At 37.0% G+C, this 27733-nt stretch overlaps 1 protein-coding gene and 1 non-coding gene across 5 annotated transcripts in view; one reads left to right on the top strand and one right to left on the bottom strand.

The window, feature by feature from the left end:
• The window catches only part of Gpcpd1 (glycerophosphocholine phosphodiesterase 1), a 52965-nt gene extending 36801 nt beyond the window's left edge, over positions 1-16164 (top strand). For all 4 annotated transcript variants that reach the window (XM_076851560.2, XM_076851562.2, XM_076851561.2 and 1 more), the window contains 6 exons: positions 944-1005; positions 4709-4774; positions 7237-7373; positions 7792-7927; positions 8299-8459; positions 14781-16164. In XM_076851560.2, coding sequence (XP_076707675.2) covers positions 944-1005; positions 4709-4774; positions 7237-7373; positions 7792-7927; positions 8299-8459; positions 14781-14958 — 740 coding nt within the window. In that variant the 3' untranslated portion in view covers positions 14959-16164. The remainder of the gene's footprint in view (positions 1-943; positions 1006-4708; positions 4775-7236; positions 7374-7791; positions 7928-8298; positions 8460-14780) is intronic.
• An 11137-nt stretch (positions 16165-27301) lies between these two features.
• On the bottom strand, positions 27302-27487 carry LOC143396118 (U2 spliceosomal RNA). Its single transcript, XR_013090995.1, has one exon. It is a non-coding gene; the product is annotated as a U2 spliceosomal RNA (small nuclear RNA).
• Between the last annotated feature and the right edge of the window lie 246 nt (positions 27488-27733).

Genomic DNA, 27733 nt, shown 5'->3' on the forward strand with positions numbered 1-27733 from the left:
TCTTGCTCTTCAATTAAGCCTCTCAAGTGTAGAAAAATGGTTTCATATTTCTTGAGATCTACTTTCACAGTGTTCTACATTTGATAGGCACTTTAGTAGTTTGTCTGCAGTTGTGTTATTGACACAATATGGATGCCTTTATGAACAAACTGTGAGGTGCTTAAGACTTAAAAGATTATCTCTGAAGCATAATTATAAATGCATAGTGTTACAGATATTTAATGACTGTAAAACTAATTTTGCCTTTAATTTATTCAACTGGAAAAATTTGCATTATTTTAGTTTTATTTTTAGTTTTTTGAAATATACATAAATTGGGATTTGTGTTTGTTTTTTAAGAAACGTTTGATATTTTTATTTTTTTCTCAGCAAAATTGTCTTCTAGATCTCTTAAGATGATTTATTGGTATCTATAGATTATTTTATCTAATTTCTGAGCTAATTTTGATATTTTAAATAGAAGTCTTAGCAAAATAACACAACTCAATTCAATTGATAAATGACTGATTATTGCTTTTGACTACTTTTAAAAGAGTAGTATTATGATCAGGCACTGTGATGCACACTTGTAATCCTAGCAATTTGGGAAGCTGAGGCAGGAAGATAGCAAGTTGAAGTCCAGCCTGGCAACTTGGGGAGATGCTGTCTCAAAAAGGGTTGGGCATAACAGCTCAGTGATAAGAGTACCCTTGGGTTCAATCCCCAATGTTTAAAAAAACAATCACTCTTGAGACCACAGACTATGGTGTTTATACTACATGTTGCAAACTAGTCTTTATGAGGGATGCTTGTTTAGAATATGCAGTTTTCAATGTTGAAAATAATCCAGGAGACTTTAAAGGATACTTTCAGCATATGTTCATTCTACTTTTTTAGAGTTTAAAAAAATCTTAGTGATACAATGGCATTTTATTTACTAAATTTTTGTTATTTAAAATTTCAGAATCTGTGATTGAGGAAGAAAATTCCTTTTCTGAAAATCAACCATTCCCTTCTCTTAAGATGGTAAGTTTCCAAGGAAAACTAGGACAAGTCTATCTCATTAATCTTATTGCCTGAACAATTTAATTTGTTCTTTTAAATGGGTACTAAAAAGATGGTGTGAATAATGTGATTAATGCAAATCTGTTATCATTGGTGCTTCTAGAAGGTGTACTTTTGTGTGATATACTTGTGCTGCTTTTTTATTTTAAGAGTAACTTATCTCAAATAAAAATTTCCTCAATGGCTTAATTTGGTAAGAATAGCATATGTACGTATTTCTGTATATAGAGGAAGGAGAAGGCAAAAAAAGGGCTGGAAGAGGGTGAGATGTTTAAAAAAGTGATTGTTTTCAAACAATAGTTTTTATGGAAAGAAATAAGATTCTGTACTATAGAAAATGAGTATACCCTCATTACTTAAAATAAGGCATAGATTTCAAAAATTCACTGAGAAAGAAATTAGGATGAAAAAATTTAAAAACCAGGCAATTAATACAGGAATTCTTTTGAAAGCACCAGGAAAGCCCACATAGGTGCAAAAGAGATGATGGGTCTCCCTTGGTTTCTGCTGTGCCTCTTAATACCTGCTGTTAGTGGTGTTTTTTGTTGTTTTGTTTTTTTGATACCAGGGATTGAACACAGGGGCACTTAACCACTGAGTCACATCTCCAGCCCCACCCCCACCCCCTTTATTTTGTATTTAGAGAAAGAGTCTCCTGTGTTTTAGGTCCTTGCTAAATTGCTGAGGCTGGCTTTATACACACCATCCCCTTGTATCATCCTCCTGAGCTGATGGGATTATAGGTGTGTGCCATCTTGCCTGGCTTGTCTTTGTTTTTTTGTTTTGTTTTGTTTTGTTTTTCCTGGTAATGTCAGGAGTGGTAGATTTCTTAAAACAAAAATAGGTGATCACAGAGTATTACAATGTGAAAAATGTATGTTTTAGGCATGGGGGCTTATTAGTGGAGTTTTTTTTTTTTTTCAGTTTTTGATGATTCTTTATTTTCATATTCTCTTCTTTCCCCCACATTTTTTTATTGGTGCATTATAGTTGTACATGCTAATGGGATTTGTGGTTATATATTTGTACATGCATAACAATATAATTTATATATAACATATGTAAATATATAACACTATAATTCATATATAACAGTATAATTTAGCCAATATCCCTTCCTAGCACTTTTCCCTTCCCTCCCCACCTTCATGCCTTTTGGACCCTTTCTCTACTGATCTCCCTTTGATTTTTAGGACATACAATCCCACCATTTTTTTTTCTTTTTTGTTTTTCTTTTTTCTCTCTAGCTTCCACATATGAGAAAAAGACACATGACCCATAACCATCTGAGTTTGACTTACTCTGCTTAACATGATGGTCTCTAGTTTCATCCCATTTTCTGCAAATGCCATAATTTTATTTTTCTTTATGAATGAATAAAACTCCATATAGTGTTAGTGGGGTATTTTTTTTTTAATCTAGTATGTTATCTGGTTGCTAAAATATGAAGATAAATAATTTAGAAAAGGAGTGATAGTAAGGACCTTGTAATGAGGTATTTTGCTAAAACAGGTATGTATTACCTGAGAAGACAGTCATAAAACAATCTAAATAATTAAAGTAGTCAAAGTATTGCTTGGCCAACTATGGTGGCGAACACCTATAATCCCAGCAGCTCTGGAGGCTGAGGCAATAGCATCTCAAGTTCAAAGCCAGCCTCATTAATAGCGAGGCTCTAGGCAATTCAGTGAGACCTTGTCTCTAATGAAAAATACGAAAATAGGGTCTGAGGATATGGGTTAGTGGTTGAGTACCCATCTCTGGCACACCCCCCCCCAAAGAAGTATTATTCATTCTGCAAAAATGTTGTCACAAAAGAACCCATAAGTCATTTGGTTCTCAGAAATCTCATGATTCCCAACCTTTTGAATTACTGAATAGAAAGAAAAGCAAATTTTTTAAAATTGTATGTTATACATGACAATAGAATGTATTTTGACATCTTACATACATGGAGTTTAACTTCTCACTTTTGTGGTTGTGCAGTGTATGGAGTTACACATCATAGGAATATAGGAGAGTTTATCCAGTTCATTCTACTGTCTTTCCCAGTATCTTCCCTCTCCTCTCCCTACTCCTCTATCAGATTCACTCCACTGCCTCACCCCATGCCCACTAGTGAGTCAGCATCTGCATATCAGAGAGAACATGTGGCCTTGGGTTCTGGGAATTGGTTTATTTCACCTAACACGATAGTCTCTAGCTCGATCCATTTACCCACAGGTGTCATAATTTCATTCCTCTTTATGGCTGGGTAGTATTCCATTGTGTATGTGTACCCTATAGAAGTAGACAAATTTTAATTGTGTATGTATGTTTGACAACATTTATTTAGCCTAATAAGTGACGCTCAGATGCATCTAACACACTTAATTTGCCATTATCATTATGTAATCACAAAGAAATTTTAACAAAAAACTATCAAATATAATTTTAGTATAAGGACAATCTGTTTGCAAATTTTATGCTTTATAGTCTTAACACTGTAACACACTTTTTCCTTATCCACTGAGCCTCCTCTGTAGCACTGTTTTGTATTTTATTTAGTGACAGAGCATCAATGAGTTGCTTATTTATGCCTTCCTTTTGCTTAGGCTGTAATTGAACTCAAGATCCTCTTGCCTCAGCCTGCCCACCCCTGTTCCCAGCCACTGGGATTACAGGGATATGCCACCACACCTGGGTAGGCAGTGGGGTTTTTTTTGTGGTTCTGGGGATTGAACATAGGGCCTGCATTCTACCAACTGAGCTATATATCCCCTGCCCCAGCTGTGCTCTTTACACTAACTTTTTGTTGGTGTACTTTTATTTGCTTTTATAAAATTAAATATCATATATTTTATACATGTTAATGACACTCTGAAGTTTTGAATCTGTTAAAGTAAAACAATGTATTTTGATTCATTTTGCCCTAAGCATATTTGTGTGTTGCCCTATCATTTGTTTTAAGATTAAATAATTCAGATTTTTTTAAATTTTTGTTTTTAGTTGTTGATGGACCTTTATTTTATTTATTTTTATGTGGTGCTGAGAATCGAACCCAGTGCCTCACGCATGCTAGACAGGCACTCTACCACTGAGCCACAACCCCAGCCCTAGATGTTTTTTAATAAATAGAATAACTATTTGTTCATTTATATAGTCTTTTGCTTTATGAGTTTTAGTATATTGTTTCATTTGGAGATAACTTTTTGGGGGGTTATCAGCATGTTTTTTTTTTTTGAAGTATTATCGCTTCCAAAAGAAGCTAAAAATCATTGGTTTTCATGTAATCATACCTTAGTATATCAATATACCTGAATATAATTTAGAATACATAAAAGATGTCTTCCTGAATTCTTGATGTTGTCTATAACTCACATGGATTGTTCTAAAAGGAATGGTAAAAAGGATTTTAGGTTAAGGATCTATCTTTCTGGTGGTAGTTATAAGTTATTACACTTATTGCTTGAAAGTGCTCCTTTTGCTGTTTTAATTTTTCTTATTTAATATAGTGGTCACTAACCATTTTGTCAGTTTAATGAGAAAACATAGTGGTTTTTACTGAAGACATAAAACACTTTATCCTTACTAGTAAAGTATTCTTATTGATTGCTTCTTATAATAATTCTTTTATTTATTTGTTTTTATTCTACCACCTGTTTCACCAAAAACAAAACTCCAGGTTTTAGAGTCTTTGCCAGAAGATGTAGGGTTTAACATAGAAATTAAATGGATCTGCCAACAAAGGGTAAGTAATTCTCTATGCAATACCTGTCCCCCCCTTTTCCATTTTTAAAGTTCTTTGGTTTCTGTGTTTTTGTTTTAATGCAATTAAGTTAAACTGAAATTTTTCAACTTAATCTATCAAAGTACAGTACTTGTTATATCTTTTTACAAAAGCCTATGTTACACTTAGCTAATATGTGAATACTTTTTAAATTAATGATGTATTTATAATAGAAGTTTTGATTTACATACACCTGGTTTGTACATTAATGAATGGGTTCTAGACAGATTTATAAAGTAGACAATATCTCTGATTTAGTTAATACTTTCTAATTCTTCATCTAAATGTTTATTTTAAATAATTTTCTGAGCAGTTTTCTGTTGAGGAGCAGTAGTTAGTAATAGTTACCAGGAAAAGAAATTTCTTCAGATATGCTTTAAATTGTTTCCAAATTTAATCATTTCTTTTTTTCAATAAATATTTAATAGAAAGCTGCTACAGTCTAGGCATTTTCTGAATACAGTGGATAAGCAGTGAACTTTAATAAGGTTCTGTATTCTTGGAACGTATGGTCTAGTTGAAGAAAACATGAGCATCATGGTGAGAGAGCTAGATTAAGGACAGGTATTGAAAGTAGTTTATTCAGGTATCATAATTGGTCAGTTGGACTGATTGATGTCCTGTATTGTTTTGGTCAGAATATTCTGTGACTCTTCAAATCATGTCTGTCTGTCTGTCTGTTTATTTATGGTACCAGGGATTGAACCCAGGAGCACTTAACCACCACCAAGCCACATCCCCATTCCTTTTTTATGTTTTATTAGAGACAGGTCTCAGTGAGTTGCTTGGCCCTCACTAAGTTGCTGAGGCTGGCTTTGAACTCCTCCTGTCTCAGCTTCCCCAGTCACTGGGATTATAGGCATGCACCACTGTGTCTAGCTAATCATGGCTGTTAAGACAGGCTATGATGGTCCTGGTTCACATAGTAAATGCTGGTCTTGCATTCATCTGTGAATATAGGAATGTTATATTTGGTTCATTCTATTGACTTTCTTATTCCAGTCTCCCTCCCTTCTTCCCACTCCACCCTGTTCAACCCAGTGAACCTCCCCTTGCCCTGCCCCTGCCCCTGAATTATTTAACTATTTTTAAAGGATAGTTGATAATGTCTGAGACCCAATGAAGAAGAATCACAAATGTTATTTTTTAAAATAAAGGATTGTTTATAATGTATAAGGTTATTTTGATGTTTGTTGTTTTTGGTAAAATTGGTTCTCATTTAGCAAATGAAACATAGTTTTTATGAGGATTATATAATATTTTAAATCAGTAGATTATAATTTTTTAGAATTTTATCTTTTAACATTAAAGTGAAGCCTAATAATGATAGTGACTTTTTATATGAGTGTCTATACCTGAATTATGATTTCTTTGCCATCACTGAATAACTGTAGTCTTAGACAGGTTACTTTATCTTTTCAGGTCTTAAGAGATAACACTCCATACCTGTTAGGGCGGTTGTTATCAAAAAAGTCAAAAGATAAATATTGGTGAGATCATGCTTAGAAGACAACTCTTAAACACTGTTGGTGGAAATGTAGATTAGTGCAGCCATATTGGGGTTTCTAAAGAAATTAGAAACAGAAGTACCATATGATCCAGCAGTCCCTTTTCTGGGCACAAATTCAAAGGAAATTAAATCATTACCTTAGAGATACCTTTATTCATTATAGCATTATTTATTCATTATAGTATTATTCATGATAGCCAAGGTATAGAAACAACCTAAGTGCCCTTTGATGGACAACTGGATAATGGTCCATTTATAAGTTGGAATATTTATTCAGCCCTAGAAAAGAATGAGCTCTTCACATTTGCCACAAAATAGTTGAGCCTGGAGGACATTATATATTAAATGAAACAAGCCAGACACACAAGAATATTGTATGATCTTATTTATATGTGGGATCTGAAAACAACTTAAAATTCACATACATGAAGAGAAAAAACAGTGGTTACAGGGTTGGGGAGAGGAGGAGGAGGAGGAGGCAATGGGGAGATATAAGTCAAAGGATAAAAATAACAAGTCTAGAGTGCTCATGCACAACATGAGGGCTATATGTAATGATATTGTATGTATGCAAAATAAGTAGATTTGGGCTGCTCTTGCCACAAAAGGGAAGAGTACAGGGTGTATAGGTGGTAGGCTGGTAGGTAGCATGTGTGTTCAAGGCCCTTGGTTTAATCCCTAACTCCAAAAATAGAGGAAGAGGGGCAACTGTGTGAGATGATTGATATGATAACTTATTTCAACTTAGTAATCTTTGTACTGTCTTTATGTATTCCATAATATTCTGTGGTGTGCTTTAAATGAACATAATAAAGTGTATTAAGCAATTTTTGAAAAATATGAATTAGATGCTGTCTTTTTTTTTGCATTCTGATTCTAAGGTATGCAATGGCTTTTTTCCCCCCCTACATAGGATGGAATGTGGGATGGTAACTTATCAACATATTTTGACATGAATATGTTTTTGGATATAATTTTAAAAACTGTTTTAGAAAACTCTGGAAAGAGAAGAATAGTCTTTTCTTCATTTGATGCAGATATTTGTACAATGTAAGTAATATTCAATATTTTCCTTCTGTCCTCTTAGATTGTAGCTCGCACTCAGTACAGATGGTGATTGGAGGTTGGGAAGTTGTTCGGCTTTCCCTTGATTTGGCCTCAGTCAAGTTCCCTGTGTTTTCATGATGGCTTTCTGATGGTTTCCTGTGAAATCCTAGAGCCTCAGACCCAGTGGGCTTCATGTACTTGTGTGTCATGCTCTTCTTAACTTATGTAAACCTTCCTGGGCTTTCTCGTTGCTCATGCCTGAGAGGATTTATATTTTTCTTGAGTTAATGGTGGTTATATATCTGAGTAGTTTGACTGTTTCTATTTTGTTTCAATTTCTTCATGTTTTTAATAATTTCTAAAATTTCAAATCAATATTATAGTTATCGCCCCACAGAAAGTATCGTTTTGTCCTTTTTAGGGTTCGGCAGAAGCAGAACAAATATCCCATATTATTTTTGACTCAAGGAAAATCTGACATTTACCCTGAACTTATGGATCTCCGATCTCGGACAACCCCCATCGCAATGAGCTTTGCACAGTTTGAAAATCTTCTGGTAAGTTGTTTGAACTTCCACTGTTTTGCTTCTATTGTTTTGTATCTTACAGTGGTAGTAAATAAATAAGGTTTCATGTTTATCTACCTAATGGTTAAAGATTTGACTGATGTGTCATAAGCAAGTAGCTCTATTTAGAAATGAGGATAGCCATACAGTCAACATGTATGTTTACAAATCACTTACATATATTAGCACTCTGTTTTAACTGCATTATATATTGAAAAGAATAAGGGAAATTAGAAGAAAAAAAAATCTAACATTTTTTTTCCTTGCCTCTTCACTCTAGAAAGCATTGACCCATAGAATAAATATTTAACATTTATAGTAAACATTACTTTTTCATGAACAACTAACTTTTCTTCTTTTAGGGGATTAACGCACATACTGAAGACCTGCTCAGAAATCCGTCCTATATCCAAGAGGCAAAAGCTAAGGGACTAGTCATATTCTGCTGGGGTGATGATACCAATGACCCTGAAAACAGAAGGAAATTGAAGGAATTTGGAGTTCATGGTCTAATTTATGATAGGTATTTGGTTTTCATAAAAAATTTCCACGAAATGTTAGGAAAAGTGTAGCTTTCATCTTATAAAATTATAAATAAAATTAAACTTAGTTAAGTTAAAATTCTGTAGTTTGGCCTCAGGTTTATCTTGACATTTGTCTGTCAGTGAGTTTTTTCAAACTTTGAAGTGTATCAGTCAGTTGAGAAGCTTGCTAAAAATGCAAATGAGTAGGTCCTAACCCAGATGTACTAAATCATTTTAGGGGTTAATGGTTACTGTCTGCCACCTGTTTTCTGTCTATACAGCTTTCTCAGTGGTCTCGTCATACTCTGTGTCTTTTCATATCGTCATATATTTCTAACATTGTATGTGTCCAACTCAGACCGTTTCCCTGATCTCTAAACATTTATGTTCAGGAACCAATACCTATTCCTCCTTTCATCTTCCTGATTTCAACATAAATGAAAAGTGTGGTTGTTCCAGTTCCTCATATCCCAGATCCAGTGAGACAGAAAATCTTGTTGACTCTGACTTTAATAAGACATATCCCGAGTCTGTCCCCTCACCGTGTTTACTGTTGTCACTCAGCTGAATCAACTCATCTCAGTGTGCACATCACTGAAGTAGCCCACACCCCGGTGATTGCCTCCACACTGCAGCCAGTGGGAGGCTTTTAAAACCTATGTCAGATCATTTTGCTGCTAACATGGTTTTCTGTGCCACCTAAAAGGAAAAGCCATAGTCCTTAGTAAGGGCCTTGTGTGAGCTGACCCCCACCCACTTTCCCTGTACCACCTTTCATTCCTCATTCCGTTTCTGACCTTTTCTTCCACAACTTCCCCCATTTGCTGTTTCTCTTTTCAGAGAAAGATTCCAACCTGTTTGTTTCCTAACTTTTCTCCATGTCTTTTCTCACCATCTGACATACCACATATGCATATCGTATGGTACTTGGCTATTTTTCTTCCTGACCCCTTTCTCCCCAACTCTTCCCCGCTTTCTGGTGCACACAACAAGAACATAAACACCATGAGGGCAAAGCTTTTCCCTGTTTTATTTACTGCCTCCACAGGCTGGTTGTGTGTAACACAGTAGGAACTCATGTTTATTGTACTGGTCTTTTTTAATATATTTTTTTTAAGTCGGCTTCCTGGCTTCCTGACTGACACTATCTTGAGAGACAGATTTCTTTAATGTAAAGAAGTTTGGGATTAGAAAGGATGTTATTAAGGTGGTAAAATTGTAGGCATGTAAAGAGGAAGTAATAAAATCCTGACTGGACCTGTCTTTCCTTGAATTTAGTTCGTATTATTATTTGTCCTATAAATTTATATCACTTTCTTAATAAAGCTTTCCCCCCACTATTTTGTCTGAATTAGTCTGGTTTTTAAATTGTAGCCAAGATCCTCCCTTCCTTATTAATGTTTGGTTTAATTTTGCATAAAACAATATGTTCTGTAACTTAAAAATAATGTCCAGCTAATTAGATGAAAATTAAAATTTTAAATGAACAATTTTAAGGAAGTGCTAGCTTGATCAAATCTTTGAAGATTTTGTATATGTGTACACACATAGATGTGTGCATATATGGAGGAAGGAGTGATTGCAAATATTTTCAGGCAAGAACAGTGTACTGAGATTATGAATGTATGGCTTTATAAGATGTATGGATTTATAAATTTTTAGGCAGCTCCTTCATCTCATGGGCCTTGGTTATTGGCATCAAATGTTCACATATAATGGAAAACAGGAGGCACTAAAGGAAGTTCTTCCTGGCTTGGAGTCTTAAAAGAAGAATTAAGTTAGAAGTTAGTTGAGGATAGATAAGATAGACATTTTAGGTAGAGGCAAGAACATAAATCAGGGTAGGACTCTGAAAGTGTGGAGAGACAGAATGGCACCAACCTCTTCTTAGAGTCTGATAAGAGATAAATTAGATTATGTTAACTCTGGATTTTCTTTCTAATGTAACCAAAGAACTTCATGTATTACGATTTAAAAATTCAAATAGTTTTGTAAGGCTTATAATGAAAAAGCCTCAGTCCTTTGTTCCAATTCCTTTCACTGTCCCTGGCCATGTCCCTGTCTCCTTATTTATTTATTTTTAGGAGACCCCCCATTTCTCTCTCTCTCTCTCTCTCTCTCTCTCTCTCTCTCTCTCTCTCGTGCTGGGGATCGAACTAAGGACCTTGTGCATGCAAGGCAGGCACTGAGCTATACCCCAAGCCCTTACCTTACTATTTCTAATTAATATGTTTATTGCTCTTATAGTTACATTATCAAATTTAGACATGAAGACAGTTTTTTAATGTTTACTGATTGGAGCTGTTTAGGATTGGCTTGGGTAAGAGTGGGTGTTTTAGATTATTAAAAAACTATTTTACTTTTCAAAGGCATTAAAACACAGATTTCATGTTTAATCATATTTTTGTGATATATAAACTGCATTTGATTTTCTAATATTTTGTTTGAGAATTTTACATTTTTGATAATTAGTGAGATGACCTTTAATTTACCTTACTCAAATGGTTGTCTAGTTTTGAGATCAAGGATAGTACTTTTTTTTTTTTTTTTTTTAGATGATGTGTCTTAACACGGGGCCTGATGCATGCTAGGCAAGTGCTTAACCACTGAGCTATCCACTGAGTTCCCAGCCCTCCAATTTTAGTAAATGGCTATTTATCAGTTTAGATGATTAAAATAGAACACAATACAGTAACAATACAACAGATACCTATGTTTAAAATAAATACCATTATAATTTTACAATCCCTTTCTTTCTCCTTCATACATAACCACTTACAAAATTATTTTTTCTTTTACATTTTTAGTTGTTGATGTTCCCAATACCTTTATTTTTGTTTAATTTATTTTTTTTTATATGGTGCTGGGAATTGAACCCAGTGCTTCATGCATGCTAGGCAAGCACTCTTACCACTGAGTCTGACAACCCTAGCCTGATTTTTCTCTTAAAAATTTAATCTTTTTTAAAATAATTAGCCATTGAGTTTTACATAATTTTAAACTTCATACTTTATTTGGAAAATAGCTATTATTCATTTTCATGGCTGTATAACATTCCATTGTTCTGCTTTTTAAGAGAATTTATGTTGTTTCCAACTTTTTGTTATTATGCAAAGTGTTGCTGTGAACTATTTATTTATCATCACCATCATCATCATCATTTTTGAAGTATTGGAGATTGAACCAGAGCCTCACACATTCATGTTAGGCAAGTGCTTTACCACTGAGCTACATTCCTGGTCCTTGCTGTGAACATTACTAACCAGGTTTCCTGGAATATATGTATAAGGTTTCTTTTTTTTTTTAATATTTATTTCTTAGTTGTAGATAGACACAATATTTTATTTATTTATTTTTATGTGGTGCTGAGGATCGAACCCAGGGCCTTGCATGTGCTAGGCAAGTACTCTACTGCTGAACCACAACCCCAGCCCCTGTATTAGGTTTCTCTAGGACAGTATCTTTTTTATTTATTTTTATGTGGTGCTGAGGATTGAACCTGGGTCTCACACATGACGAGGCGAGCACTCTACTGCTGAGCCACAACCCCAGCCCTAGGACAATATCTTTCAGAACTTTTTGACACTCAGTCTATTTTGCATTGCAATCCATGACACACATAGATATGTATATTTACATATGCTTATCTATATAAACAAAATTAAATGTGCCTTGAATATTTCATATTCATGAGTATGTACTTGTTAAATGCAAATGTTAACTTCTAAACTGGTTTTGTGACCCACTAGGTCTCTAGCCCAGCACCATCAGGCATCTGCCTGTGGGTCAGGCATTGGAAGTACAACAGGAACTATTGGAAGTACAACAGGAACAGCCTGGAGTGGGCTGTTCTGTATTTCCTGCTGCATTGTAGCCTACCATCAGTTCTCAGGAGTAGGGCCAAGCATTCTAATCCTGTCAGGTATTGTAGAAACTGCATCAGTACATGGTGCAGATGTACTGTATTTAAGTAAGACTGGTTCATGCTTCCTAGGACACATGTCCTTAGGTTACAGGGCTACTAGAGTGGCAGTGGCTCTCTTGGAATGGTATCCTTAATATGCCTTTCTCTTTACTGGGATAGCTCCACTACAAAATTGGTTGACCTCTGTGGGCACAAGTGCCATCCTGAAAATTTTCCATAAGAATTTTAATCCCCCTGGTGCTGAAGATGGAACCCAAGTTCTCATACATGTCAGGCAAGGATTCTACCACTGAACTATATCCCCAGTCGTGTTCTTTCATCTTAAAAGCTTTCTAAACTGTTTGGAAATCCAAGGTTTCCTTCCATGGTACGATTGGGACTTGCAAAGCTTATTGGACATTCTGGAGGTATGAATGGAGTTGCTGACCTGGTCTTTACTGTGGGGTGATGTCAGTAGATTTAGAACTTTACCCCCCCACACACATTGCCCCAGTCCTAGGAATTGAACTCTGTCACACCCTACCGTTGAGACAGGGTCTTGCTAAGTTGCCTTGGCTGACATTGAACTTGAAATCTTCCTGCGTCAGCCTTCTGAATTGCTGGGAGATATATGCCACCAAGCTTGGCAAGAACTTTACTTTTTGACTGATCAAATTCCTCATAAGAAAAATATGTATATTATTCCTGGGGCATCCAACACTGGCTGCCAGGAATTAAATGAGGGAAGACTGGTGGGTGAGGGAGGATGTATCTGGTTTTAGTCTTTGTAATATGCTGTTTCCAAATTCCTCCGGTGCTGTGGCTGTGGTGGTGGTTTATAAAATGCTCAAACCCCCAGCTTATCTGGTTATATTCCTTTGTGTGTGTGTGTGTGTGTGTTGCTGGGGATTGAACCCAGGGCCTTGTGCATGTAAGGCCAGTACTCTACCAACTGAGCTGTATCCCCAGCCCCAATTATCTTCTATTCTAAGAGACATCCAGTTAAATTCAGAGTCTAGTGTGAAGGAGGCACAACCTCAGCAGGTGGGAGTAGAGGAAGAAAATGCTTATTGCCACTCCACATCTTCACCTCTTTTTTTCTTTTTGCTCCCTTCCCTTTCATTTCAGTTTAAGAGGAATTTGCTGCTTTTAGCGTAGCCTTTTTGTTTTTCCTACTACTGGCTTGTGAATTGGTCTTTTTAGGTTGTACAGAGAAACTTCTAATTGTTACTCATCCATCTGGTTTTTTTAACCTTCAGTTTTATTACTCTGTCTCTTTGAGTTTTTCTCATACTCATGGAGTGTGTGTGTGTGTGTGTGTGTTACCATGAAATGAACTCAGTGCTCTACCACTGAGCCATAATTGCCATACCCTCACCCTTTATATTTTGAGATAGGGTTTCACTAAATTATCCAGGCTGAACTTGAACTTGTGATCCTTCTGCCTCAGCCTTCCCAGTAGCTAAAGTGTGCACCACTGTATCTGGCATACTCATGCACTTTTTAAAAAAAGAAAATTCATTATTTTTAATTTTATATATTTATGTTTGTGGTGCTGAGGATTGAACCCAGGGACTTGTGCATGTGAGAAAAGCACTGTACCATCTAAGCTATATCCTCAGCCCAGAAATTCCCTTTATTTTTAACAGAACATAGGAAGGGAGTAAAGTTAGATGATTCTGTTCTGTCTCATACCTTGACCCAGAGGTCACTTTTCATTCCCTCACATGTCTAATTAACAAAATCTGTTGTACTAGAATCAGATATTTAAAGATGTTGTTTTTAAATCTTGTTTAATAACTTCTTACCAACTGTGATGTTTGTAAAAGATTCTCACATTTGCCTGTACAGTTACTTGGCTTTCAAGTGTGGTTTGAGAGGCCATCCTATCTTTTCTCTGCTGATGGGTGATGCCAGTGCTCTTATGAGTCATGGGAGACTCTTTCTGGACTCTGTACTACACAGAGTTAGGGTAGTTCCCACACTGGGCAGTTTTTTTCACTTTGATCTTCAGTGACTTTGAAGTCAGAACAGGGTATGAATTCTAGCTCTCCAAACATTTCCATTTTGAAATTAAGGCATTGCCAGTTGAATCACTTGAGTAGCAGATACTTTCAAAAGTCACTAGTAATCTATACATTTCCAATTCAATTGCTTTATAATCAGCTCTTTTGTATCAGGGATATGAAAAAGCAGTGCTGGTGTTCAGGGTTACTAGACTAGGAAGAAGAAAAATTTTAAATGGATCTGATGCTTTTGTCTTTAAAAATAAAAATAAAAACAAAAGAAAAACTCAGTAATATGGATGTTCCAGACATTTTGTAAATGAATTCTCATGAAAATGTTAAGTCAGGCAGTTCTTAAATAAGCCATAAAATTACACTATTTTATGTATTCTGTGTTTGTTTCACCATAGGATATATGATTGGATGCCTGAACAACCAAATATATTCCAAGTGGAGCAGTTGGAACGCCTGAAGCAGGAATTGCCAGAGCTTAAGAGCTGTTTGTGTCCCACTGTTAGCCACTTTGTTCCCTCCTCTTTGTGTGGAGAGACTGGTATCAATGGCATTGATAATGTGGAGAATGCTTAGTTTTTATTGCATAGGCCATTTTGGGGCATGCACCGCTGTTCTGGATAATCAGTTTTCATCATTGAGCATCGTTTATGCCTTTTGGGTTTCTCAGTCCAATGAAGCAATAATGAAGTATTTCACTCTTTCACTACAGTTCTTGCAAAAATTTCAAATATGCTATTTAAATCACTTGGCCAGGTATAATTTCCAGTCAGTCTCTAGACAAGGAGAAAATTTATTGTTAAATATTTTTAAACTAAATATTTAAGCCTATAATGTTAAACAAATCTTCATTAAAAGCATAGCACTTTGAAATTAACTATATAAATATTTCATATTTACTCTTAGAGCTTTTCATTTGATCAGGTCTGAAATCTTTAGCACATGAGGAAAGTGACTACGCATAATTATACCTGACCATGGAACAAATAAGTACCTCAAATGCATGCATTTGCACTGGTGATTCCAACTGCACAAATGTTTGTGCCATCTGTGTATATAGGTATTTTTTACATGGATTGACATACACATACACCATTTTCATTCAGTATGAACCTTGAGGCTGCTGCCATTTCCCTCACTTAACCAAACCAGCCTGGAGGTGAGCCTTGAAACTCATTTCATCTTTCAAAAGTTGTTTTGCATAAATGTTAAAATTTCAAAATGCTGCAGGGTAATTTAATGTATAAAATATTAGAAGTATGTGTTGCGTATGTAGTAGAGTAGATCACAATATATAAATTTGATTCAATGCATGCTTTAGGTTTTGAGCATGAAATTATACATGTTTACTATTAAGTCCTTGCATCTGTGGTGCTAGGTAAGTGTGAGAAGATGTCAAGGACTGAAAATATTTTGTTGCCTAAAACAAACAAAAAACAACAACAAAAAAAACTAAGGCATTTAAAGTATGCTTATTTTAAGAGTCTCTCACTACCTATTTCACACTGTTGCTTTGTGGGTTTGTTTTGTGTGTATATTGTACAGTAGTTAAATGTCCATGCAGAAAAATAAATGTCCTGGATTCTTACATTGGTTTTCTTTATTGGTTAATATATATCATGCATGTAATTTATTTAGAAATGTGGAAGATCTTACTGAGTGTATATGCATGTTTTTAAGATTATACTAAGGTTGCTTTCATTAGAAGCAGATTGTATTGACATCTGTAACTTAAGAATGAATGTTAAATAAAATGACAGATTTATTTTCTTCATTATAAAATGGAATTTCAAGAAGTTATTACTTTTTTAGAATGGTTTTATGTTATTATGAGAAATTGATATTTAGTGTTTACCCTAAAGAGACGGCTAATTTCATCTACCTTTTACTGTGTGTTTTTCACAAGGCAGTTTATTCCTACATTGACATAATTTTGGTAGTGTCTGAAAACCTAGAACTTGGAAATTACACATCATCTTTTTATTTTTTAAACTAAGCAATGCACTTTTGGTTAGATCTTAGTTGTGTAAAGATAGGGTTGGAAATCCTATGGTATTTTGACATTGATATTTAGTGAAAAATAGTCTATAAGGATTCTATATACATTTCCCTCATGGAATGGTATTTTAAATATTTTGTTGTGAATTGGACACTTTTAGAAAACTGAAGGAATTAGTGTACTTTACCTGCAAACCTTTGTACAATGCAGTGACCATTCCCTAATAGAACCTGATGGCCATGTATGTGTGTTTCTGTTTCCATCCTATTGCTCTTCCTGGGCCTCTTTACTTCCATTTCCACTATGATGACTTGGGAACAGAGGGGAAGCAGATCATCATGGGGCTGGGCAGAAAAGAGATGTCAGGAAAGGAGAGGGGAGTATGTGCTGCCTAACAATTTAATTTGCTGAGAGGAGCTTATAGTAACTTCTTATGATACACTTTACTTATTTCCTAGCCACTCATTTAATTTTCTATTTCTTCCTGACTTACAAACCAGTGAGAGTAGAGGGTTAAAACAAATGTTTTTAGGGCTGAATCCAGGCTTCTGTGTCACCCTCTGTTAACGCTTAAACTGTGCTCCAGCCATGTAGTACTTGGGCTAGAACCTGCACATACCATGACCCCACATTACCCAATCTGTGCCCATCTGCCCTCTGCCCAGAAGTCCTGTTCTTCCCAGGCTCGTTCTCCCTGATACACTCATTTCTATTTGCGCCAACCACTTTTCCCTTCTGTGCCCTTGCCAAACCCCATCAGAGGAAGGAATCCAATTTTCAACAGATAATATTACGTTCTCATGTTCATCATGCTGTGCCTCACACTACATTCTAGGTAGATGTAGTTGATGTTTGCTCACCTACCAGGCTGCAGCCTCTTCAAGGGCAAGGTTCTTTATTACTAATCATTTTTATTTCCATAGTACATGGAACATAGTAGATAAAAAAAATGTTGGAATTACTGGGTTAATACAATTTGTATCAAATGTCCTTTTAAATTAAGAGACATAGTTATATTTAATATGAATGTATACTTTGAATTGGTCTACATTTTGACAATTGGGACAGCTTATTGATATCAATTTTGAAATGTAGAGTTAATGTTAAATTATTTTATACTTTCTGGAAGTAGAGTGAAATGTTTGATAAAATGCGCCATTGTTCTCTGGTATTTTCTCCTCTCTGGGATTGTGTTCTGTAACTGCTGAATGTGAGGCCCACGGTTCACTTCAAAGTGGGTAGTGTCTGAGGGCTACAGCAGCTGGCTTCCTGTTGCCGTGTACTTCTTTCCATTTTTGTGTGACACTTGTCTCTTCTCCCCTCCAAAGCCACACTTCCGCCTACCTCAGTGCCACTTTCCTTGTCTGAAATGCCTTCTCTGCCTTTCATCAGTATCCTGCTTGGGTGCCACCTCCTCCATAAAACTTGCCTCAGCTTTTGATCTGAATCCTGATGGAAACAAGTGCAGACAGCCTCTAAATCTCACTACTACGTTTTTCTGCTGGGTTAATAATACCAGAGAGGTTATCTGATTTACAAGGTTGGAACTAGAACCTGGATTTCATGACTTTTAATCCTGCATTCTACGCTGCCTTCTGAAGTCTTGTGGCACTTGGCATGAGCTTTTTTACAGTCCAGCTCTCTTGTGTACTTTCAATACTTTCCCTAGTAAGATTGTAAGCCCCATAAGGGCAGGCACTACTATGCTTAGTTATGAACTAGATAAATAAAGCGTGGTGGCAACAATCCTATTTTCCTAACTCTGGTGGTTTCACAGTAAACATAGTTTTGTGAGGCGTGCTTGACTGTATTGTCTGGAGTCTGTCTGCTCACATGTTTGTGTGTGCATGTGTTTATATATTTACATCTGGAGTTTTTCCTCTGCCCCAGTTGCTTGGAGTCAAGTATTTGACATGTTACCCTACCCAATTTCTGCTTCACTCTGAATGAGGAGAATTACCAGAATCCTTATTATTTCATTGATTTAAGTGGGACATAAGAAGTTGCTGCTTTGGTTAGAACTTGTGTGACCTGTGGAACAGGTTTTCTGTCTTGGTGATTTCTCTGTAGCTGTTACTGATTTGTGTCTTCCACAATATTACTGGTTTGATTCTCTAGGTTGATAATGGAGTCCTGTTAATTTAGACTTGTATAATTGATTCACTCCTGGGGTTATGTATTTTGGAGGTGGAAAGTTAGTTATTTATATTAGAAAAAAACTATTATTTTTGCATTCATGATTGGAAATGCATTCAAATATAACCTCTTAGTGGGCTTATACAGTTAGAGAAACAGATTTGAGATGCTTAAATGCAAGAGAGCTTATTAAGACTGCCATACCAAATGTGTGTTGGAAGTAATGGAGAGGGAATCATGGGTTGGAACAAAGACTTCATGAGCTCTCGAGCTCTTACAGAACAAGGTGGTGATCTGGACAGTTGTGAAAGCAGTTTGAGTAACTATGGCCAGGGTGTAGTTGTAGTGTTTTTTGAGGAATGAAGGAGCCATTTTGACAGTAGAGAAGATACTGTGAATTCCAGATAGAGTCTTGGTGTATGTGTAGGAGAAAATAAGCTTGTTAATGATTTTAAAGAAGGAAAGTGACATGAAGGGGAAGTGTTTAAAAATAATGAGGAAAATAGTTCAGGAATAATAAAAGAAGTACTTTAATTATTCTGTCTAGTCCTCTATTATATTTATCCATTTCCTCAAATGGAAAACAGAAATGTGGGTGGGTGAACTTCAGAGACTAATTTGAAAATCCAAATGACATAATTTCAAAGGAGGAAAGTAATAAAGGCTTAGCAAAAGTTCAGCAGTATCTGATGATTTCAAATGTCTCTCTGCAACCCAGACCTCTCCCTCAAGTTCCAAATTCACCTATCCAGCCCTGTCCCCACCTCCACTTAGAATGAGCGGTCATCTCTTGCTTACTGCACTTCAGCGAGGCCCTTTATCCTTCCCTGTTTTCATCACTCTGCTCCCATCCCGCCCCTTCCCCTGTGCTGTGGCACCTGGACTCCTCTCTGATTTTTCTCCTAGTGAATCCATATTTTTAATGTGCCTTGTATTATGATATGTGATAGGGAAATTGCCCAGATTTTTTTTTATTTTTTAAAATTTCATAACATATCTTTGACAACTTGAGAATCAGCTTGTCAAAAGATAGAAAAAATCTAAGTCCCCATGGGATTTTGGTCTGCTTGGATTGATTGACTATGTTGAAAATATGAGAGATAGATTGTTTAAAAAATATGATGTTCTATTCAGAACACCGTATGTCTGATTTATTCAAAATGTTTTCCCGTAAAATGAGTTTTTGTTTAGATGTTGTTTGCTTTTTAAAGTTCATTTTTAGATTTTAAGTTTTTGGTACTGAGGATTGAACTCAGTGCTTTATCTGAGCAATATCCCTAGATTTTTTTTTCCCCCCAGACAGGTGGTTACTCAGGCTGACCTTAAACTTACTGATCTGCTGCTGTAACCTCGAAAGAATTGCTGGCATTGCAGGTGTGTTCCACTGTGCCCTCCTATTCTTAGAATTTAAAATAATAGTCAAAATAGGTTTTTAAAATTTTGTTTTACATTTCCTCAAATACTTCAGTTACAAGCAGCAAATTTTTGTTAATTGGTCATAGCTCTAGCTACATTGCTGAATACATTTTTTTGTTTCCATTTTTAAAAATATATTTTTAGTTTTTGATAGATCTTTATTTATTTTTATATGTGGTGCTGAGAATCGAACCCAGTACCTCACACGTGCCAAGCAAGTGTGTTACTGCTGAGCCATAGCCCAGCCCCTTGTTTCTAATTTAAAAAATTATTTCATTAGCTAGTAGCAATCACAGGCATCCTTGTTTTGTTTTGTTTTTCCTGATTATCATGGGAATGGAAACTGTGCAAACTCTTCTGTTTCTTTTAGTAAAAATGTGATAAGAATTTGAGTTGCCTATTAGACATCTCAGTTGAAAGGAGGGATAAGTGTGTGTATTGTGTGTTGCATTTGAGATAATTTCCTCTGTTTCAATTTGCTAGTATACTGTTTACTGTTTATTTTAGACACTAATTAAGCCATACATTTTTTTCCAATTTTCTAATTGATTCTTCTTTATGTTCATCCGATTTTATTTCATTCCTTTCCTTTTTTAAAAAATAGTTCAAAGTCTTTTTTTTAAATTAAAGTGTAACTTCTATTTATCTGTTTGAATACCCTCAACTTTTGTTTTAAATCTTTTTCAGGATGTTCAGATTGTTGATTTTATTGGTTTTTCTCTTAGCATGTCATTTCCTCATGTGTGTTGTCATTTTGTGATTGTGTTTTTGTCTCTTTCCTTCCCTCTTCTAACTTCTGCCTTGCGATTGCCTCACTCGAAAGCTCTAAAACCTCGATTGAACCCAGTTAAATGATTTATAACTGGTAGTTGGTGAAGGACACCTGGGACATTGCATATCACCTTAGTGTCATCAGATGGCTTCATTTTGGTTTTTGGCCCAAGAACATTTTTATGTTTTTATAATTTGTCCATTTTTCTTGGGCATAATTTTCTACTATGAGAGGCAGAATCTGTTGCTTACACCCAAGAAAATTAGATTTATATACTATGTACTCTAATAGACGCATATGTATGCATCTGTAGTGTATTCAGAGCCAAGACGTGCTTATTTGGCATGATTCTCTGATCATTATAACACTGTTAGAAATCACTACCATCCTAGAGGAGTGTGGGTGCCGCCTTCCCTCAGGAAGCCCAAATTAAGAACATAACTGTAGTGGAGAGATTTGTGGTTCTTCAGATGTTGAGTGCCTGCTTTCTTTTGGGAGCAGCATTTCCTTTTTGGGAATTCTCTCTCACATGTAGGGTGTAGTCTAAGAGCTGTAAGACAAAGTGCCCTCCTTTCTGCCAACGAAGGACTAGGCACATCAATAGAGCCAGACCCGCTGAATCTCTGAACTCTCCTGGATCATTATGTCTTCATCAGAACAGCCAGAAGCTAGAACAAGTACTTTGACTGTTTCCATTCCAGAATGTCAAGTGAATTTTGCCATGAAACCCATTAGATCATCTTGACTCATCCTTTCTGACCTCCAATTCTATGAGATCTTTCACATCCCTCTATCAAACTCCTTTCTTTTAATATCATTTAGAGGCAGATTCTATTGCCTATCCCCAAGAAAACTTGACTGATAGAATATGTCCCCTTGCAGACACAGCTGTGTATCTACAGGTACTTACATGTTCAAATGTGGATTTCATATACTTGCTTCAGTTCAGCAGCTTGCATTTTCTCCCCATGAGATAATCTATGTAATACTCAGTATTAACAGGAAGCATTTATTAATTCAAGTAAGTTCTAATCTGACTAGCTGTGGTGATGAGGTAACAACTGGCAGACTCAGTTATTCAAGTGAGTTCAAGTGCTCTTGCTGCATTAAAAGCAGAATGGCCAGAGTGGCTCTGTCTCATAAGCATTCTGCTTCCCTGTTGCATCACAGCCTTGTCTCCAGCATCGTTCACCAGGGCCTTCCTGTCCTATTCTGCTGCTCACTAACTCCAAAGTCACTTGTACTTTGCTTCCATCTCCATCGTTTTTCTTTTATTTCACCTCTCCTTGCAAGACACTCCATAGCCTTGGAGCCTTTTATGAATACCCTAGCCTAAGCACAGTGCCTTTCCTTCCCCTCTCTGAATTTGCAGAGTAACTGGCTATGCTTCTCTTCATAGTTGCTTGCCTTTTTACTTTTTGTCTGAGTCCAGTATATAAAGAATAATGAGATTGCTTTGATGGTATGAATATTTTATCTCCCAGGTGCTGTGGTCAGAGAGGCTTGTTAGGTGGTATACACCCTTTTGTGTTTTGAGTGCTTATTATGGCATTATATCTGTGCCCTTTGGTCCATTAAATGAGATGATTGTAGAGACACACACACACACACACACACACACACACACACACACACACTTCTCGTTACACATCACTAATGATATATAAAAAGTTAGGTGCCCAGTAAGGGATTGGACCCACTTCTACCTCAGAAACCTGCTTCCTGAAAGTTCTAGCATGTAACCATCTTCTTAGCATCTCTCACCCAGCCGCAGACACTTATCTTCTCATGCCAACCTGTCTTGTCTTCCCACTTGATCCTTTTCCAGACTTTCTCTTTTGCCACCCCTCTGTCCTAAGTTATCTTTTTTTTTTCCTTTCTTTTGGTACCAGGGATTGAACCAAGGGGTGCCCAACCAATGAGAAACGTCCCCAGCCCCTTCTATATTTAATTTAGAGTTAGGGTTTCACTGAGTTGCTTAGGGCCTAAGTTATTGAGGCTGGCATTGAACTCTGGATCCTCCTGCCTCAGCCTTCCAAGCCACTGCAATTAAAAACATGCACCACCATGCCTGGCTTATTTCTAATTTTTAGTTGTAAAGGACACAGTACCTCTTTATTTATTTATTTTTATATGGCACTGAGGATTGAACCCAGTGCCTCACATGTGCTAGGCAAGCACTCTACCTCTAAGCTATAACCCTGTTTCTGGCTCTAGGTGTCTAGAGGTATTTATTGTACCTCTAGCACCTAGTGATTAGAGAAGACAGCATCATCTACCAGTGGGTGACATCCAATGGATGGTCTGGGCTGTATTCCCATAAAACTGTTTACAAAAATAGGCCATAAACTGAATTTAGCTCAAGACAGTATTTTGCAAAACCTTGGTACAAAGGCAAAACAAAATTAGTGATTGCCTAGAGCTATACAATTAAAATATGACCCAGCAATCACACTCCTGATATTTATCTCAGAGAAATAAAAAACTTGCATCCACACAAAAACATGTACATGATTGTAGCAGCTTTATTTGGAGGAGCTCCAAATTAGAAATAACAAAAATATTCTTCTATAGGTGAATGGTTCAAACTGAAACATCTAGACCATGAAAAAACACTCAACAATAAAAAACAATGAACTGGGCTGCGGCTGTAGCTCAGTGGCAGAGTACTTGTGAGCCTGTATGAGGTACTGGGTTTGGTCCTTAGCACCACTTAAAAATAAACAAAGGCATGGTGTCCATCAAAAAGAAAAAATTTAAAAAATAATGAACTATGACACTTCAGAACATAGCAACTTGAAAACATCTCAATGGCATTGCATTGAATAATAATAAACCAATATGGAATCTCAAGGATCATGTATTATATGATTACATTTGCATAACTTTGAGGTAACAAATCAGAAAAGTAGAAAACAAATTAATAGTTTCCAACTGTTAGGGATGTCATGCAAGGGGTGGCGCTGGTTCTAAAAGTACAGCAGGTGGGAGACCTTTGTAGTGATGGAATTATTCTAGATCCTGAATGTAGTGAGGGCTGTGTTGTGTGATTCAATGACAGAACTAACTACATAACCTTGTGCCAAATGTCAATTTTTAGGTTTTTATGTTTCTACTAGGATTATTTAAATGGAACCATTGGGGAAAATTGGGTGAAGGGTATATCTTTACAACTTCCTGTGAAACTATTTCAAAAAAAAACTTACTGTATACATGTATGTATGTAGAGAGAAAATGAAAAATTTCCACATTACTCTTTAGCATTTTACAACTTCATTTTTAATGACTAATACTTCTGATGGTTCTGTTAACATTTTTAATTTCCTGCTTCCTTTTAAATGACTCAGGAGTGGTAGCTTGCAGTTTTTCTTGGGGAAAATTGGGCCATGAGGGCTTCCCTCTTTGGAGTCTCTAAGAAGTATTCCCTGTGTCCCAAGAGCTTGGAGCCCTCTTGTGCCAGAAACCAGGAAGGCATCAAAGACTTAAGGGATGAAGTGAGAACAGATGAGCCAATCTGAAAGAGACTCCAGAGAGGACAGTCTTGACACTAATGGATGTCTGTGACCTAAAACATATCGTCCTGATACAATTACAAAATAAAATAACAATCAAAACCCTGCATTGTTGCCACCAGAGCCTAACGGGCTCTGTCAGTTTATAAACAAAGGGACAGAATCAAGCATTTATCCTCCCTTTGTGTTTCAGTTGTATTTCAGGAAAATCAAGGAGTTAATAAGGAAAATGTTTCCTTTATGGAAGAATTCCAACTAAAAAAAGCAAAAGGAATGACAGAATTAGACAAATTGTCACCTTGTAAACGTCAGTGAAACAGTGAATGTAGGCAATGGTTGTCCAGAGATTCTTGAACCACTAAGTGAGAAGTTTATGGTGAGGAATGAATGTGACCCCCGCCTGAACCTCCTGAACATTTTGGCTTTGGCATCAGCAAGAGTAACAAAGTTTTTATGTGCCTTCTGGCACATGGCCGTAGCAAAAGCACAATATCTATTATCAGTTCTTTCCTAAACGGCTAAAACTGAATGTGAGTATGCCTTTCCCTGTACAGGAAATACAGGGAAAAGAGGACACCATAGGTTATAGATGACACTAAAGGATGCAAAAAGCCATACAGAGGCCTGGAACATTCTAGAAGGCTCTCTGAAAGACGTGCATTTTGGATTCACATTGTGGAAAGGGAAGAGTCATGTCTGTTTGGCTAAAGTTCTCTAAACATAACTGGTATATGTTCTGATAGCAGACCCCTAGAGTGTGTCAGTTTTCCTTATAAGGAAGTAATCAAGAGATGTGCTCCTTCTAAAGAACTGGGGTAGTGTGAGGGGGCAACTACAGGAAATGGCCTGGGTAGAAGATCTACCTTCTTTCACAAATGCCTTCAAAAACATTCAAAGTGAAATCAGCAATTTTTATACAAGGCTTAATATGCATATATGCATGCAGTTTGAAAAATGCTATCTTTTCATCCGCTATCAACTTAATGGCAGGAAGGGGAGCTACCAGCTGTTGAAAGGAACACCAGAAAGTGCCCAAGACACCTGGAAAGGATTACTGGGAGTAGGAGAGAGTTCTGGTGTGGGATATGATCCTGCAGGTGCTGGGGGTACTCAGGCTCCTGGTAGCCCCATGTCCCATGAAATGCGTTGCTACCTCTGATGTTTGCTGAGGAGCAATAGTGAGATATGGCCCTGGAGATGGCTATATAGTACATTAGGGAAAGGATACGGTCCTACCGATTCTGATGCACAAAGCCCAGAAAACATGAATCCCTGTGGCCCTAAAAGACCAGCTCCTGCTGAATCGGTGCACCATAAGGTATAGGTAGCTCTGCAAAGGGCATATTTTATATAATATATGGCTTTATGGGGTCAGGGCCTGGCACGGATCAGGCTGGGTAAAAATCACCTGAAGGGGGCCATGATGATCCTGAAGGAGGAAAGGGCCCTGGGGGTCCTGGAGGGGGTCTGGTGGGAGGCACAGAAGGAGGCATTTCTGTTGGCGCTGGTCCAAGAAGCACAGTGGAGGGTGTAGCACTTAGTGGAAGTCCAGATGGCACAGAAGGGTTGGAGCCTGGCCAGCCTGGAGGAGGATGGAGAGCTTTTGTGTTGTTCACAGTAGGGGTTTTGGCAGGGGAGTGTTCAGAAAATGAATCAGTCATTTTCCTGGCAAGATTGGAGCCCACTACAGGGTATAGTGGCACAAATGGGTCCAAGGAAAGTGGGTGCTGAAGAATGGGGTACAGCCTGGCTGAGGGCATGGTGCAGGGACACCTGTAGGGAGGCATGGGGTTTCTGGAGGGAAGTGGAATGCAGAAGCAACCCAGGGTTGAACTGTGATAATCAGGAGTTTATTTGTGTTTTCTTAGCTAACTAGGGGGGAAAAAAGGAAGAATGATTCATCTGATGCAATTTCCCCTTTTTCCTTCTCATTGCAATTTAGGCTGTTAGTTAATTTCTGGGCAGAAAGCACTATGCTGAGGGTATGAACTGGAGATTTGCCTGTTCACCAGTTGACCTAACACAGCTGGGTATTGTGGGTGGTTCAGTTCAAAAGCCTCTCACTCAACATTTTGTTCATTGTAACAAGATTCCAAGTGTGCAGGGAAATGTTTGCAATGAGACAGGAATGAGGTGAGGGTGAGCAGAAGGTAGAAAATTCTGGATGAGCGCTATAGTGTCTCTGAATAATGAAATGAGGTAATGTCAGTCTAGTTTCTGGATTCTTGTACTACCTATAATCTGGTGTGTGTCCAGAGTAAATACGGTCATTGTGAAATTACATTAAGCCAAATATCATTAGATAATATGCACTTTCAAAAAAAATCACCTTTAAAAATGAATTGGGAGTTATTTATGCCATGGCTATTCAAAATGACAAATGTGACTATGAATTGATCTCTAATTGGTATACTATTATTTGATCTCAGAATTCATAGTCCATTGTCTTAAATACCATCTATATGCTGAAGATGCTCAGATCTATGTCTCTAGGTTCATCTTTCCTTTGAACCAGAGACTCCTGTTGCCAATTGCCTTTTTAAGATCTCCAGTTGGAGGTCTAACAGGAATCTCAAACTTCACAAATCCCAATGGGAACTCATGTCCTCCCTCTGTGCACCCCAACGTTTTACCAGCTGTCTCCCCTATCTGATGACAGGCAACTCCATCCTTCAAGTTTGCTCAGGTCAGAGCTTAGAGTCACCCTTGATTCCTCTTTTACTTTCAGACCCCCACTTCCAATCCATAAGTAAATCCTGTCAAGTTCTTCTCCCTGCCACTTTTGACAGAATGAATTGGGATTCCCAACTAGCACTGGGCCTCCTACCTACCTGAAAAAATTCATGGCCTCAATACTATGTCTGTTTTGAGAAAATCAGGACTTACCTCTTTATGACTGACTGTTGCCTTTGCTTATTCATTCCAGGCACCACGAGACTCCCAAGACTCCCTGGTGGTCCCTCAACCTTGAGGCACTTGTCCCATAGAACTGTGCACCTAACTCTCTGAGCCCTTCTTCCATTTCTGACCATCCCTAGAGTCTTCCTCGGTGCTGCTTGGCCATTTGTCTTCTACCTTTTCTTTTTTTGGTGCATAATTCCTGGAGATACTGTAATCTGTTTGATGCATGGAATAGACAGAGCAGGCTATTCCATCTCCTATTTCCAAAAATCCATTTAATGTATTGTCCTCGGGTAGAGGACATATTAGATACTAAGCTGATAAGAACAGAAACTACACTTGATCTTAGCCAAAAGGCTGAGAAGCAATCTTGACCTTTCCCCTCCATCTTTCTCTAGGCTAGCACTGAACAAGAGAATGGTAGTGAGAGCCATATAGGCCTCATTCCAAATCTTCTAGTAGTAAATAAGAAAAAAAAAGTTGAAAGGTGAAATTAATTTTAATAACATTTTATGTAACCCAATATATTTCAACACACAAAAACTATAAAAATATTAGCTATTTTGTATCCCCCACACTAACTCTTTGAAATCAGAAATGCATTTTATAGGCAGA

The sequence above is a fragment of the Callospermophilus lateralis genome, chromosome 3 (assembly GCF_048772815.1).
Source record: "Callospermophilus lateralis isolate mCalLat2 chromosome 3, mCalLat2.hap1, whole genome shotgun sequence".
Lineage (NCBI taxonomy): Eukaryota > Metazoa > Chordata > Mammalia > Rodentia > Sciuridae > Callospermophilus > Callospermophilus lateralis.